Source organism: Silurus meridionalis, chromosome 7 (genome assembly GCF_014805685.1).
Source record: "Silurus meridionalis isolate SWU-2019-XX chromosome 7, ASM1480568v1, whole genome shotgun sequence".
NCBI classification, from domain to species: Eukaryota; Metazoa; Chordata; class Actinopteri; order Siluriformes; family Siluridae; genus Silurus; species Silurus meridionalis.
The window spans coordinates 13,506,019-13,522,888 of record NC_060890.1 but is presented as its reverse complement, the minus strand read 5'-3'; the positions used below and the strand labels follow the sequence as shown (position 1 = coordinate 13,522,888).

The 16,870-nt window shown below is 36.7% G+C and overlaps 2 protein-coding genes across 3 annotated transcripts; one reads left to right on the top strand and one right to left on the bottom strand.

Annotated features, from left to right (window-relative positions):
- Positions 1-13: 13 nt before the first annotated feature.
- LOC124388697 (pleckstrin homology domain-containing family S member 1-like) lies at positions 14-6,232 on the top strand. 2 transcript variants are annotated; one of them, XM_046853627.1, is made up of 13 exons: positions 14-56; positions 1,460-1,506; positions 1,618-1,718; positions 1,831-1,949; positions 2,708-2,842; positions 3,087-3,249; positions 3,682-3,795; positions 3,877-3,974; positions 4,350-4,406; positions 5,531-5,620; positions 5,749-5,841; positions 5,953-6,085; positions 6,167-6,232. In XM_046853627.1, the coding sequence occupies exons 2-13, from the start codon at positions 1,482-1,484 to the stop codon at positions 6,224-6,226; spliced, it is 1,188 nt and encodes a 395-aa protein (XP_046709583.1). In that variant the 5' UTR covers positions 14-56; positions 1,460-1,481; the 3' UTR covers positions 6,227-6,232. The 2 variants fall into 2 exon arrangements, with proteins under 2 accessions (XP_046709583.1, XP_046709582.1); XM_046853626.1 differs by lacking the exon at positions 14-56 and adding an exon at positions 564-639.
- Positions 6,233-6,870: 638 nt separating this feature from the next.
- dclre1a (DNA cross-link repair 1A (PSO2 homolog, S. cerevisiae)) lies at positions 6,871-16,753 on the bottom strand. The gene is made up of 9 exons (XM_046853624.1): positions 16,148-16,753; positions 13,984-15,426; positions 12,712-12,845; positions 12,278-12,396; positions 12,025-12,168; positions 11,516-11,661; positions 10,982-11,136; positions 10,349-10,487; positions 6,871-7,457 (listed from the first exon to the last, which is right to left on the bottom strand). The coding sequence occupies exons 1-9, from the start codon at positions 16,554-16,556 to the stop codon at positions 7,246-7,248; spliced, it is 2,901 nt and encodes a 966-aa protein (XP_046709580.1). The 5' UTR covers positions 16,557-16,753; the 3' UTR covers positions 6,871-7,245.
- Between the last annotated feature and the right edge of the window lie 117 nt (positions 16,754-16,870).

Genomic DNA, 16,870 nt, shown 5'->3' with positions numbered 1-16,870 from the left:
ACAATGCAGCAGAGCTAGGAGGTAGGAATTAAGGAAGTATGACAAAGAAATGTAAGGTAAGCATCACTCAGAATGCCATTTTTACTTCCTTTTTATTATGTCCTGATTTTATTGGTCTACATACAAATAAGAAATTATATATGTAATTATACAAGTATATTTAGCTATGCCTGACTATAATAGCCACAATCTATTATATATAATTCATCTGTAATCTATAATATAGATTTATAAGTATATGCAGAGTAATTTACAACATCTTTTCTCATGCTGAAATTTCCCTGTTTTAATTCACAAAAGATAAAATATTTGGACTACTTGACACACTTGTTAATTTGGTTTGGTTTTAGTATCTAGCTTCCTTCTGGCAATTATTTAAGAGCCTATTAATACATGTGTACCCAATCAAAAACCAGCTAGAAGGAAACTGAAAGCAGAAATGTTTTTCTAGATCTAAAAACAAAAATAAGTTGCATACATTCAGCATGAATTGAAGACTGAAGCCCCACCCAGTAATTGTCACAAGCTGACTGATCAAATTGTTCAACCTTGGGTAGTGTAATGAAGTAGTAGAGAAGTAGTAGTTAGATGAATGTGCTCTGAATGGTGGAGAGGACCTTCCAATAATTTCTGCTTCAGGTAAAACATGCTTGCAAAAAGTTACTGATTGTAACCTTCTGGTAGAAAAATGTTTATCTTACTATTAAAAAAAAAAAGTATGACACAGCATGACCAAAATTTTCAGCTTAAAGTACTAGGAATCACCTGCTGCATAGTAGTAGTAGTAGTAGTAAGAGTAGAATTATATTGTTAATATATTATATTTCTTTCACATTTCATCAGTTTTTCAGACAAGTTTTTTTTCTGGAACCAACTGACACTATTTCAGTTTTAGTGCTGATTACTCATGCTTAAAAATAGATCTGATCCTGTAACTGCTGACTGATTATGCATGTTTTTCAAAATAAAGCCTCTACTGATTAGAAAAGTGCATTAGATTACAAAATTGTAAACATTTTAAGTTAAAATGTGCTGCATTAACACTTATGTCATCAGTGTAAGGTATATAACAGTTAAATGTATCCAGGTTTTTTACCAAGTTTTAGTATTGTGTGGAATTTTGTTCAAAGAAAAAGACTGCACACAATTTGAGGCTATCTGTGTTCATTATTAAATTATGCATTGTTATTATTATTAAGCCATGTGATTATTAAATCACCCAGACCTTGGTCAATGTCCTTTTGTCTTCTATTTATAATACAAATGGAAGTAGACTTAAATAATAATTTAAGAGATAGTAAGGTCATTCAGAATTTCCCTGTGTAAAAACGTTTTATTAGCCTTCACTTTGTATTAGTCACAATGAACAATAAATGTAAAAAAAAAAATTATTTGAATGTTGTAATAGCACTGTGATGTATCATCACATATGAAATAACAGGTGTGAATTTCTTTTTAGCAAAGATTAGTACAGCATTCAAATGTTCAGCAGGCTCCAAGGTTTAGGTAAGTTTGCCTCACAGTTGAATTCTGAACTAAACATCAATTGAAGAAAAAATTTGCATTTTTTTATGTATATTTATAATAATTATTTATTTAATTTATACTTCTATCTAGGAAATCACAATGCCAGGTTTTACCAAGTACCTGCAAACATAGAAGAGGTGCGTTCTGGCTACATGTACAAGTCACCCTCTGAGCATCTAATGAAATCCGTGGTATGTTTCATATAAAAAAATACGGCTAAATATAATTAAGACATTAAAAAAAAAATATATTTTTTGTTACAACTTTTTTTGTGATTTCTTTCTTTTTTGGGAACATCTGCAGAAATCATGGAAACGAAGATACTTTGTTCTCAGCAAAAACCCTGAAAATAAATATGAGCTCAAGTTCTTCAAGGATGAAAATAAAAGAGAGAAGCCTATGGGAACAATCAACATTTATCAGTATGTATGAATAAATTATCATTTCTCAAACATGATTGTTAAAAGCTGTATATTTCTTTATTCCAAAGTAAATGCTGGATTAGTTACAGTATTTCTGCAGGTTCATTAAAACTAAACGTTGAACTGCAGTGAGCTTGAGTCATAATTCTTTGACTTTCCTTTTTTTCTTTTCTTTTTTGAATGCCGTTCTTATCAGTGTTTTTACCTTTTAGTTTGAAAATCTAATAACAAATATAAGTGAAGATGCATATAATTTTGCAATCATGACAAAAGCAATATAAATTTGATGTAATTTTATGCAATTCTAATTTAATGTATTTTATGTTATTAATAGACGTATAATTAATTATTTAGTTTTTAATTGTTTTTCTAATACATTCAAATCCAACTTATTATGAATTCTATAAATGTAAAACGCATATTTTATCATCATAAATTTGAAAAGATATAGTGCTTTTTAATTACCGTGCACATAAACCTGCTTAAATCCTAAAATTCATGCAGACGGGTTTTATTTAATTTGGTTAAATATGAGATATTTTACAATAAAAAAAAACACTGACACTATGATACTGTATAAAAACAACAGTTTAAAGCAATCAAATCATATTTTTGAATAGTAATCAATTTTTGTGTGACATTTCATGAATATATGCCACATTCCATGTAAATAACATTCATTACAACAACAACAACAGCAAAAAAAATCTGATCTTTCCATTAGCATTCCAAGTTCTCAATGTGTCTTTTGCCATCAGGATCACATTGATTTTCCGGCAAATGAAATCAGAATCTATTTGGTTGTGGATACAGAAGAACTTCAAATGCTCTGCAACTTGTGTTCTTTATATGAAGGTGGCAGCGAGAGAATATTTCCTCATTGGTGAAAACAGGTTAGTCATGATTCATAGCAGTAATACATAGACCACATTAAAATCTCATTACATTTGGGTATGTAAAAAAGACAAATGTAAAGCTGTTATTCTTAAACATAAAATGTTCTGCTTAAAAAAATACAATGTTTTTGAGTCAAAAACTGTACGAGTTTAAACTGCTAGAGTTCAGATGTGAATACTTAAAAAATACAAGTACAGTACATTAAATCAAAATGTTACATTTTCTCAATACCTTCTACAGCACTGAGATGGACGAATGGTTTGATGCAATATTTAAGGCTTTGAATACACAAATCTTCATACAGCCTGACAGAGAGGTACCACTAACAAAACCAACAAGGTCAATGTCTGAACCTCTAAGTGTGACTTGGCATGATCAAAATTTGTCTGAAGAACAGGAACAGGTGAGACACTGCACACTACTCAAAGGAGTGTACTAATGCTTGAAACAGACATCAAAAAGCATTGGATATATACAGCTGATAATTAATATATCAAATATACACGTTGATATTTATGATTGGGCCAAATTTCTAGAACTTTCTTATCAATGATTCTCACAACTATTAGCTTAGTGATCTCAGGACAGTCTGTTTTAATACACTCAACAGAGATCAGCTTTGGGTACAGTTATGGACAAATACCAAGACAACACATTTATTATAAATAGATCAAGTATTATACTGTATCTAATAAAGCTTATGTTATAGACATTAACTCCAGTTGTACATAGCTTGAAGTCATCTTGTCAATCTGGGCAGAGTTTATTAGATAGACTTAAACTCGTCTATCTGAGTGCCTTATTTGCATTTTCTGATAAACATGTTGCTTTTCAGAAAGAAACTGAACTGATTGCAGTCAGACAGTCAGCTCCTGAGTCCTTCAACTCTCAATACTGTCATACTGGTCACTATGATTATCCAAAAAAATTCCAGATGAAACCATCACAAGTAAGTTATTCACTTACACAAACACACTAATACCTACAATAATTACATACATTCACAAAATCATTGCCATTTTCATTGCAGTCTCTGGACACGGATGAAGATGAGGACGATGAAATAAAGGTAGACAAAGAATGTGAAACGAAAGAGGACTCCAGCATCTACATGCACATGGAAAATGTGTAAGTTCCTTTCCTTCCCTTTCTGTTCATCTTTTTGTGAATAAGAAAAATATTGTAATACATTTTTATAAAAACAAGCATTACATAGAAATTAAAACACAGTGGGGTGTACTGTTATAGTACTGTATATAGCTTCTGCTAAGTCATTGCACAAGTTGTTAATATAGAAACGATTATCAGTTGGAAATAGAGTATACTGTATACCTTGTATGAAGACAATTAAGTGATATGATGATCAACCAATGCTGTTGTTTAAAAACAATATAAAAGGTTTCTCCTTTTAACCAATACTTATAACAATATATCATCTATATAAATGTGCATTTAACATGAACCTGAATTGATATATATTTGCTTTTTCTTGCCCATGCACAGGAAAGGGATACTGAGGCAGACCCAGTCTCATGAAGGTGTCTCGTTTCCTAAATCAATGTAAGGGCAATGTTTTCGGGATATTTTAGGATTCATTAGAATGTTTGACAATACTTTGTTATTAAGTCAGTATTGTATTCACTGTTCCAGTGAATAGTGAAATCCAATGCATTTTATTCAGTTATTTGAGAGCTTTTACTTTTTCTTAAGCTCTTCTTGTTATGAATTCATGCTTGTTTAACAGGGGACATCTTAGCTAAATCCTTGCTGGTTGTGTACCTGTAGTTGATCGAACCTGTCCAACAAGTCTAAAAGTATTCAATGACAGAAACTGGGCACTGCACTTGCATCCTCATACTTTGGGCATGATGAGTTGTTTGCATAAACAGTGCATATTGTCAACTTGTGGGATAGGTGAGAGAGGAACCATTTAACCCTTTAGAGGACTGATTACCTCTAGGTCACATCTGGGTAATCAATGATTTGAAAATGAATTTCACTTATGTTTTGATAAGTCAATGTTTTAATAGCATGGTTTGATGACATGCCACATGTCAAATTTTTATTAAGCCTTGAAAATTGGCAAGGACTACTAAGCTCTTTGATTACTGGTTATATAAGTTCTGTTCAGTTCCATTTGATTTATATAGAGCTTAGACAAATAATAGACAGAGTCACAAAACAGCTGAAACCTATAAATCCCTAATAAAGGAGAGCAAAAGTCAAAATTGGTAAGAAAATCTCCCTAAGATGACACAAGAAAGAAACCTTGAGAAGAACCAAGAATAATGGAACCCATTCTGTATAGAATGTCACCAGACAGTGGGATATGCAATCATTCCGCTTTCATAACTGTATACAACATGGGTTGAAATGTGGTTTAGTATGAACACCATTATCATTATTATTATAAGCAGACTGTATGTATTAAAAAAGTAAGTTTTAAATCAATCAATCTTGAGCTACAAATGAAAACATTGAGTAGGGCTTCTCTATCTCCTAAATCCCACTTAACCCCTTAAAAATGATTCATTATAATCTGGACTGAAGACTCCGGTGTAGTCTCTTGTACTAATTTTGAACAATTTGTTATTATATAACTGACGTTGACTTCTTTCCTCATAGCATTCACAAATAAACAACAGCCTAAACAGTAATGATGCCAAATTTGTTTTGCTTTGCAGTCTGAAAGGAAATAGTGTTTCGGAGAACACATTCCTTCCGATCAACAATGACGACGCCACTGCTCCAAACAGGCAAATTTTACATAAAAGGTAAGCAAATTTTAAGATGATGAAAAAAGGAAACAAAGTATGCCTCTGAATTTACCAGAGCAGTATAAAATGAATAAAAATGATCAAAATGACTAACAGCTGGTTAATTATAAATGTGCATTCCTCAGTGAAATTCCATTTACTCCTGTAAAGGAAATTTGCATTAGTCATGACGAGCTGAGAAACAGTGTGGTCTTCTCAGAGAAAGCGGGCAAGATACGGTACACAACTTGTTAAAAGTTTTGAAAATATTAATGGCACATTTATTCATCTTGACTATGATGCATAAATTTGAGAATCTCAGATGATTATTCCATGTTGCTCTTCAACAGTGTGTCCAGCTGGAGTCATACACAGTTCTCTGGTTTGTTCCAAGAAGGTGACCAAATTCTGGCTATTAATGACCTGCGTACAGACAGTCTGGTGGCGTTGCAAACTTATCTGAGGAAGCTTACTAAAGACCAGGCAAGAGTGCATGTCAGATTACAGAAGTATTTTTCCTCTCGTTACAGGAAGTGAGCTTAACTTGCTCAATCTCTCTTGCAGGTAAAAGTGACCATCCTAAGACAGCCAAGGTCCCAAAGCATAGGTGGATGCTGCACATAAGAGGGGGTAAAAGCCCCCCTCCCCCCTTTCAAAGTTTGCTGATTCCTCTTTTGTATTAAACTTACCAAATCTGGTCTGAAACAACTGCTGAGTGGAAATGACCAGACTCTCCAGCTATCCAGCAATTACACTGCAATCCTCTGCCTGTGGGAGAACTACTTTATGAAGTCCTCTAATGTTTCAAATTTTAAGATGAGAGTTTGTATTTGATGGCAAGTTAAGCCATGGAAATTTTAAACTTTCTGAACATTGTGCCACTTTCACCGGTACAAAATGTACTTGGAAAACCATCATTTTCCTAGACGTCAACAAGATGTAATATTTTGATATGCTGCTTACATTCTAATCAATTTATTCCTGCATTAAAACCATACAGCTTAACATAACTGCTGCATATTTTTTATAATTTATTTAATTATATTTGACATTTCAAAATGATGTCTCAGTGGAATAAATGTTCAAATATCCTAATTCTAGATATACAGTACAAAAGGACATCAGCACATCTTTAGGTTGATTGGCTTCTCTGCACTGGCTGCATTAAAACAACTGATTTCATTTAAATTATCCTACAAAAATAATAATAAAGCTTATGATAGCTGTGCAAGACAAACTATTTAAACCAATAATACTAAACATCAAGATTTAGGCATAATTTATCAAATTTATTTGCACATATATGCATATTTAAAATCTTTTCAAACAATAATAGACAATGAAGGAGAGGTATGGCACAGGAAATGTACTGGAACAGGCATTAATCCACCTGAGAATGAACAGTAGATTTAGTGCATTCATTAGTAATTACTTTGCTTGGTAACTCGTGAAAAACAACGTCTCCTCTGTCTGCACGAGAATGAGCAAAAGGCATCCACAAAAACACAGCAAAGGCAGGAATTTAAAAAACAAACAAAATAAATCACTATAAAAAGGTGGTCCAAATCAGAAGTCTGATTATGTTCAAAACCAGAAATTTGAAGTCTGAATAAACAACACTAATATGGTGAGGCAGTGATCAGTTACTGTCTTGTACAGGAGCCTTTTTTATGGTCACTTCTTGGTCCTGCATTTAGAGCTTTAACCTCATCTTGCCACTCACGGAAGCAGTCGTTCATGGCCTTTCTGTTACTCCAACTTCCCACGTTCACTGTGGGGATGATCTTTAGTGGCTGCAGCCATTGCACAAAGCGCTTCAGCTCCAAAAAGCTACTGTGCTCGCTGTATGGAATACCTGTAATAGACAAGCCATAATTAGATTAAAATCTAAATAATATTTTACAGACTTAAAACAAATTTTTTTAAGCCAAACCAAAAGCCAGCAATTATATATGAAAATGATTAGAAAGAAGGCAAAGCAGACATAATTGGGTAGAGGTAGAGCCAAGATAAACCTATAAAATAAAGACATTACTCTTTACTCTTGCCTGTGGCAGCCTGAAATGTGAAAATCAACCATAGGAAGTGATTGCTCTGTGACAAATTGGTGGACCACCAAGCCAGTTTCTTTCTAGATGATCACTAGTGATGAAATAATGTAATAGCAAATACAGTGGAACCCGGTTATCTCGCCCTCGGTTACCTCGACAACCCTATTAAGTTGACGTTTTTGAAGTGGAACCGCCAAATTCTCGCTTTTTCTAAGCATTTTTTATCGGTTATGTCGACTTTTTTATGTCGCCGAACCCTAATATCTCGAGCACAAGGGGGGAAAAATTTGCCATTTAACGTCGGTTATCTCGGTGCAGCCGCAGAAGAACTCGCGGAAGTGGCGGAAAAATCAAGTTTTACAGCTGCTACAGGTGTTGTATTGTATACTGGTGAATCTCTGCTGTTAGTTAGTGCTAGTGTTCGTAGTGTTAGTAGGGGCGCAGCGCGGCTTTGGGAAGAAAAGAGCAGCCGTTGAGAGAGTGCCGGTGGGAAGACACGTACCGGGATACGCATGCGCGATAACAACGACCGCCGTGAACCAACATATACCACCAATAACGGACAGTGAGAGTGTGGAAGTTTAAATAGGAGCTGGTAAGGATGATAAACGAGCACCATATGTGCGCGATTGAAGCCGAGAGCTTCAGAGAAAGCGGCCGAGAAAGCACCTGCCACGCTGAAGGGGGCCGAAGGGGGCGTGGCAGGTGGATTCCTGACACAAACATGTACTGTATGTATTTTTATAGCATGCCTTCATCAAACAAATCGCGGCAACGCTGGTGTGTATAAAAAACCTTCAAAAACACGTGCATGCACATTCTCATTTATTAACGCACATCATGTACATAAAGAAATTTCAAGCACGTTAATATATTGCCGCCATTTTGATTTTCGTTTATCTCGATCATTGGTTACCTCATTGCTTTTTGGCACCCCCCTAGGACATCGACATAACCGGGTTCCACTGTAGTAACAAAGTCACACATCCTCTAATCAACCAAACTGACCCACATAAACCTGGCTATCAACCTAATCAATGCTTCAATGTTCCTTTACAAAACGAGTGGAGACCACTTATAAAGTCGTGTGTCTACTTCTTTTGGATGCACCACTTGGACAGTGTTTCCAACAAGTGCTGAAGCCTTTTTCTATAGTAAATTATGACCAGTCAGTGTTGATCTTGCACCCTCTTGTGGAAGGATGGCATCATTATTTAGGGTGTGATCCAAGTAAGTGCCTACAATACTCAACTGCCAAATTTCTACTTAGCCAACAAGTCACCGATACTGCTCTCTTTTAGAGTGATTCTCATCATTATGTACTTCACTGATGAGAATGCATCAATCCTACTACTGAATCCTGCAGATGAGAATCACTTAAGGTAGCGCTACTGCCACCTACTGATTTTGAGCAATCAATCAAGCGCTGCTGATGATCTTAACTGAGATCCGATTCCTATGCTCCCAAAGTACACACACGGTGATCTACAGAGAACAATCCAGGCCAGACAGAGCTCCAACTGCTAAATTGCTCAAACTGACTATTTCACATATGTAACGAAGGAACTTTCCACCATCTCGCTGCTTCACAGATGAAGTCACCAACACTCAGAGTGCCAACCAGGAGGTGACCATAGCAAGTGTCAAATGGTATTTAATGAAAGAAGGTGTCTCTTGGCATGCATTCAAGTATGTGCATGTGTGCACTCACTGTCTTTAACCAACAGGCTAAAATGAACCTTTTATGGTGCCCCACAAAGTATACGAACAGCTGGTCAGTGACCCGCAGTCTCATTTGCAAGAACAGGCAGGTTGATGGGTTTATTAATATAGCACAGCGTCAATATATCTGGCAGGACTCTGGGATCAGTCGCAGTGTTTTCACTTCTCAATGGAATCCATGAAATCTGCCTGGTTGTAAAGCTCACCAGTTTATATAAAAAAAAAAAATAAAAAAATAAAAAATAAAAAAGGCTCCTTAAATGATAACCAAATAGAGAAAACAGTAAGGTAGTAAATAGCCTTTTATATCAACTGCTTTGGATTCTTTATAAACATGCCATTACTCTGGGTTTCGCTCCCAGGGGACTGGTCTGAGGGGTAATGGGCGGGCAAAAAAAAGAGCAGTCATTATAATCAATAACAGATAACTACAGTCTGTGAAACATGTGTAGGATCTTCTTTAAAATGTTGCAGCATTAAACTACACAGCTTTTATTACGAGAATATTGACATTCCGATATCGAACCTTGTTTTATCAAGCACACTGGAACACTCCATTAGTTTATTCCATTAGGAATAAGAACCAGTCACTCAAAGACAAAAACATGCACTGAATTTGTTAACATGGATCCTGCAGGTGGTCAGATTTATCTAATCAGAGTACATGCAGAGTTTGAAAAAGGACTGTTCAATTTAGCCTTAAGTCAGTGTTGAGTCATAGCATCGCAATGCCAGTGTCTTAACACAGTCCAAAGGCTTTAAACCAAAGGAAAGCTACATATCATGACTAAACATTCGAGACCACTTATACCACCCAACACAGTCATAAAAAGTTTTTAGTTTGAATCCCTCCTCACAATAAAAATTACTGGTTCATCTCAAACCCAGTTTCCTAGAGCAGCATGTTCATTAGGTGCAGTAAATAGGGAAATAAACAAAAAACAAAACAAACAAAAATAAAACAACTGCATACCATAAATACTGATGTTTTCTTTGATTTGAGGTTGTATGTTCTCCAAACCCACTTCCTGAGTGAAAGTCCAGCCCGTGGGTTTGAAGGCCACCAGCTGGTCATACGTAGCAGAAAACCTCTTCAGGTATGTTTTTAAATTCTGTAAAAATAAATAAATACATTCAAACATATTTAACCACAATTTCTGAGTAATAGTATTTACAATTTCTGATAGCAAATGACAATTGTTAATGCTACGCTAACCATTAACAATTGTCGCTCTTGGCTCTACAGTAAATAAATTAAACAAATAAAAAGCCTACAAACTTAGTGTAGTATATTTCACCTCTTGTCTGTTAGGGACTAGACAGCACAATGCTTTTCTTTAAAACCAGTAGAGTCAACACTTCCATCAGCATTTTTATGAATAAATGACTCGCAGCATATCAGGATGCTGAAACACAGCGCTTTTTAGAATCTGGCACAGCATGGAAATTATATAAAATGTCAAAGTATCTGTGCACTGGTGCTGTGTTTGCACTTTCTAATTTTAATTATGATTAGCACATTAACAGTTTAAGGTTGCATTTTTATTTCTGTAACACAGAATGCCTTCAAAACTGTTTGTTAAAATCCAGATTGATTTGAGCTCACCTTAAAATTGAGTTGCATCATGGGAAGGACATGGATCTGAGCTGCCTTCACGTCTGTGGTAATACACTGGCAGATGTGCTCCGACTCGAGACAGCACATAGTTTTATAGCGCTCTTTAGACATATAGACCTTAGAACCCAGCACTTGAGAAATGGCTAGTAGGGGTTGGAAAAAGAAGAAATCTTTTTACCACAAGTTCAGTTTTGAAGGCAGTTAAGGTAAAGCAAGACTGGCCACATGAGGACACTAAAGAAAAGAGCTCCCGGCACAAGTTCAAAATAGGCAGGAATAGGATTGTAGACAGGAAGAAAAGTTGGATGAGATGAAATTCATCTCAAGCCAAGGACACATCAGGAGAGAAAGAATTATCTTTGACATTTCCCTTTAATCCTTCCTTTATACAGCCACGTCACTTAATCAGCGCAGATGCTGTGTTCACTAAAGAGGATTCTTTTCTTTCCTGACAACTGCTGAGAATGTATGAATTGGCTGAATATGGCTGAATATTAGAAGAGCAAATATAACATCACTCACCCAAGAACACCTTTTCCTTTCCCACAGAGTAGGTGCCACACACAATCAGTGTGCGAGGGTTGAGTGTGACTACCTCAAAGGCTGTGTTAGCAGCATAGGTGATCACTTCCTGCTGTGTAGGAAATGCATATTCTGGACTGCAGTACCTATGCAAAGATTATTAATACTCATTATAGAGGGGTAATGTGATTCAGTTTAAAATCAGATGAACATATGGCTTATATGTTTTACTCTCTCATTAGCATCTCATTCAGGTGTTGACAAAAAAAACAGATCTTTTTGGTAGCGCATCAACAATGGGATTTAAGCACCCCTACTAATGAAGGCTTGTGACATTCAAAACACAGCAGCGGCCTAAAGTTTATACCACCACTGAATAGCCTACACGCTGCCCAATGAGACTCCCTCATGGTTAAACTGTGTAGAGCAACAGAGCCCAAGATTTCAAACTGTCTCAGTTGGTCCAGAGCAATGAACAGATGTGGGCTGCATGTGGCCCAAGTACTCACGTAGTGTCCAGATAAAGCGTCTGAATCCTGATACTCTGCAACTCTGGGTAGCGCTCCATGGACGGATGAGCCCGGAAGTCGCCCGTGTGGAGCACAGACTGGCCATCTGGCAGCAGAAACAGCAGCATGGCCGACCCTGGACAGCTGGACAGAAAACAAATTACTGTCATCCATGATACTGTAACACAGGGAGAGTGACGGAGCTCAGCTAGTAAAAAAGTAACTGATGAAAATGAAAAGCAATAAAACTTACTGATTAGCATCTAGTAGGATAACCTTTGCACTATCGACTTCGCATTCCTCGTTCATGGGAAGAATATGAATATACTGCTCATCCACATGTAGTTTACTCTTTACCAGATTGCCTGTTATCTACCAAGACAAAACAGTCAACCAAACCAAGCATGACAAAACAGGCACCAAACCTCACTAAGAAACTCATTACTACTCAGGTGAATAATGGGAAAGAAGGAATGATGAATGGTAGTGCCACAATTACTAAGGCAGAAGAAGAGCTCGATTGACTTCCTATTAATCTTTTGCAATTCTCCTCAACAGAAAGGAAAATATCTCAGCAAAAAAAAAGTCTGAATTGCTCTGAGAATTTTGCTTAAGTCTTTAAAAACAGGCATACACATTCTTCTTCATGGCCAATGTGCATTTATTTAGACTGACAAATATGCTTACTTTATTGCAATAGATAGGAAAGGAGGAGGTTTTCTTCAGTCCTGCGTAGTGATCGGAGTGGAAATGTGTGAGGAAGTAGGCTGTAACACCTTTGATATTCCCGTACTGAAAAGCATCAATGGCGAATCCGGTTCCTGAGCAAAGACAAGCGAATTCAAAATTATTAACAAAATGGAAACAAAATCCATAAAGCATTTACCTCATTGCTGCAAAATGTGCACTCGAGTCACCCCCAAAAATACAAATAAATAAATGCTTCACACATGTAATTTAAGAAAATGCCCAAATAAAGTCTTCATCTTCTGTCTAGACTAGGCTCTGTACTAAGAGTACGTTAATATACTCAGAATCAAGTCAACACCCTTCACATTATAGGATAGTGACTAAAGACGAAAAGTTAGAGTATGCCACTAAATGGCCATTAATGCCCTTAAGTAAATTCACACCATTTACGTCAAGAAAGAATGACCATTATCTTAAACACTCACACACTGGCATACTTTCTTATAGAAAACTAACAAACAGGTTAAACAAACATCATGAAACTTTGATTTTTTTTTAAATAAAATTTTCATTTTAAATCTTTCAGGAATAAAAGTATTGACTAATTATATAGGTGGTTGCTTTGCCTCTGGGTAAAACTATGACTGTCTAAACTTTTCTCCACATGGAAGGTTGGAATTAATTATTTCACCCCCAAAACTCCCACCTTTCACTATGTAAGTGCAGCATTAGTCCTGAAATTAAGAATGCACAAAATGACCAACAAATCACAGAAGACACATTTCCATTATGAATGGAATGAAATGTAGATTTGCTAACCATTTGCTAACTAGCCATTCTGTCTACATTTCCTTGATTTGCACAATTTCTTTGCAAAACTGCCACTAACACCTCTTTAATACTGCACATGAACACTTTAGTGACAATGACACTGCAACACTTTAACTCTGGACTACTGTCAATATCTCAGTCCTTTTTTTATTTACATGTTGCACAGTTGTTAAAACATTGTGCATGTATAAATGTGTATGTGGCAAAGGTCAAAGCCTCCTTTAAGCAAAGCAGTGCTGCAATAAAAAATTTTTTAAAGTTTCAATATGGTACATATTGAAATACACTATTAGTGAAAAGAGGGAAAAAGAGAGTATAAAAAGGTTACCATTTTCCTAATACAAAGAAATAAAACAGTACAAAACTATATCTCTCTTGAACGAAGTAGATCACAATGCATGCAAGTCAAAACAAACAAACATTAACAATGCAACTAACCAGGGATTTTCTTGTAGAACGGGCATCGTTTGAGCTCTTCTTCTCCACCATCTGTCGCTCTTGTTCTGTTCCACCTCTTCCTCCCCCATGCCCTCACTCCGCTGTTGCCTTCTGTTTGTGTAGGATGAGCAGCTCCTTCTTCTGCTTCTTCCCTCGCCGTGGTCATTCCAGACACTGCCGTGATCTTCTTCCGTCTAGTCTGTCGCTCAGTAGCTCCTGAGCTCTTCCCTGAAGCAGAGCTCACCTGGAGTTTCTCTTCCACACTTGCCCCAATATCATTTCTTTTTTCTTCTAAAGGCTTGAGGCCAAAAAAGACTCCAATATCAGTCTGCTTTAAGGCAGACATTCCTGCTTTGGTCTGGGGATTTTGTGATTTTGTGGATAGAGCTGGTTTCTTATTGGCCATGGTTTTTTGAGTGGAAGACATTTCCTTATTTAAAAATTCAGACTTCACATCAACACAAGTAGAATTGAAGCTGCCAAACTGTGCAGAGTTTGATATGCTTTCACGAAGGCGTTCCAGGACCAGACTTTGAGGAGATGGTAGATGAGGATTATCTTCCCTTTCTTTCATTACATGCATGTCTTTTGAGTCTCTAAAAAGGGAACTTTTCTGATGAGGTCTATCAGTAGGGCCAGAACAGCTGGAACTCTTCAAATGTTCATGTGACTCTAATGTCTTAAATTGATCACAGGTGTAACAAGACTCCTTAATGACTGGATCTGGTTGGCTTCTGGTTGGCTCGGTTTTGTACAGATCTAAGACATCAGCAAACAGGTCATCATCATCATCATCATCGCTCACTGTGCTATCGTTGAACAAGATCAGTGAATCAGAATTGTCATCGTTCTCACTCATGTCCTCTATCACTGTACTGTGAAACAGTTTTTTCTTTATCGGCTTCCTTTCCTTTTGAACAGTGACCTCAGAAAGAGGAGAGTATGATATATAATCATCTTCACCTGAAGTACATGGCTGCTCTTTTACTTTTCTGGTCTGAACAGCATGGCTTTTATTTTCTGCTTTCACCGGGGTTGACATCCTAATTTTAGATTCCTGAGATGAGGCCTGAGATCTAGATCCTTTGTTAGAATTTGACCAGCCTTTCTTTTTCTTAATATCCTCAAGCCCTGGTGAGCGCAACAGCTGGAAGGCATTAGGACGGACAGGAGTAGGACAATCTCTAGATCCATGAGTAGGAAAGGCACTCTGGCTGGATGCAGTGGACAGATTGACAGCACTGTCCACAAAGCTATCTTTACTATAAATAAAGGTATCGTTATTAAATGTCTTCTGCTCATGATGGAAGCTGGGCGTGTTGCCCAGTATTAAAAAAGCAGCCTCTGTGGCATTTAAAGCCCGACTGTGAGCTAAAAGAGAGTGGCTGTATCTCTTGTAGTGGTTTGGATCGGGGGAAGAGCACTGTAGTCCATCTGGGCATTCTGTGATTTTTAAAGACAAAATGTAAAAATTATATAATTAGGACCTACAATACAGGACACATTAAAGGGGTGGTATTCTGATTTGTGTGGTATACGATCATGGAGTTGAGTACAACTTTGCTTCAACCAGCATACACAACATATTGTAAAACCAGCAGAAAGATATACTGTAAGAAACAGGAAGTCAAATTTGTATAATATTCTTGAGACCAGAAATGAGTCATACTTTGCAGAGTTACAACAAAAAATTAAGGAAGAATTGAGGATGCAGGGCAAAACATCACTACCATGAGGATCCAAAGGCTGTTATATAAAGTGCTTGGAACTTGCCTCCAATATCTGTACCACCTTACTATCTACACAATACACAGATTCACAACCCTGCTTTTGGGATATGAAACCTGTAGACACATTTTAAAGCTTTCCCTGCTCTAACACAATTTACTTTAACTTGGTAGGGTGTATAAATTAGCTGAATTGAAGTTCCACTGGGAACAGAAGGTCCTCCAGGACCTGGGCCGGGATCATGTCTCTTAACAAACAATGACTGACCACTTTTTTATTATTATTTATTTGCGATCTTTCAAACACCAGCCTGTTGTATTCTTGGTATAGACAACACTTACACATGTTACATTTTACACTCAAATGTTTATATTATAAGGATATTAGGTTGACCATTAATCCCTAATACATGTTAGAGATTGATATAAAAGCTTACCTTTACTTGTGTTTCCAGGGTTCTCCAGGCATTCAGCAACATGCCACTGTGTTGTCTGGACGACCAGAATGGAAAATGGCATTTGACAGACAGGACAGTAACCGCTGGATTGAGAGGGCTGCTGTGATGATGGCCCATCATGCACTTCGGTTGACTGTGAAGTGGATGCTACGGCGGATTCGGCCAGTAGTTCATCCAGACTGGTGTCTTGAACAGATTCACTATATGTACATATTTCATTGGCTGTCTTGGGCTCAGTACTCAATCTTCTCCCTCTGAAGGTTTTGTCTGGATTTTTCTTTGCCAACTTCCGTCGCTGTGGTCCGTCTTTACTCGATGTCGTTTGTCTTTTATTCCTTTTAAGAGATTTGTATTCCCATATGTCACTTTCAGACTCACTCTGTGACATCAGTATTAATTTTGAGTCAAATTACTGAACACCGTCACACATAGGAATAAGGCGATGATAAAAACCATAAAACAGCTCTCATTCTCGTTCAAAGCCTGGAAAGTATTAATTAAAGTTTATGTAAGACTTCGAATAACCGTTTCCAGAGTGTCCTGCTTCATTACACACTTACCGCCAGTGCAGAAAGAAAACAAAGAGTAGGTTCGCAATCCGCATTTTCAAAACAATTATTTTACACTCTTGCACAATTAAATTTTATGTTTACTAAATACATTATGTAAAGTATACCTATCATATTCACTAACCAAGAAACC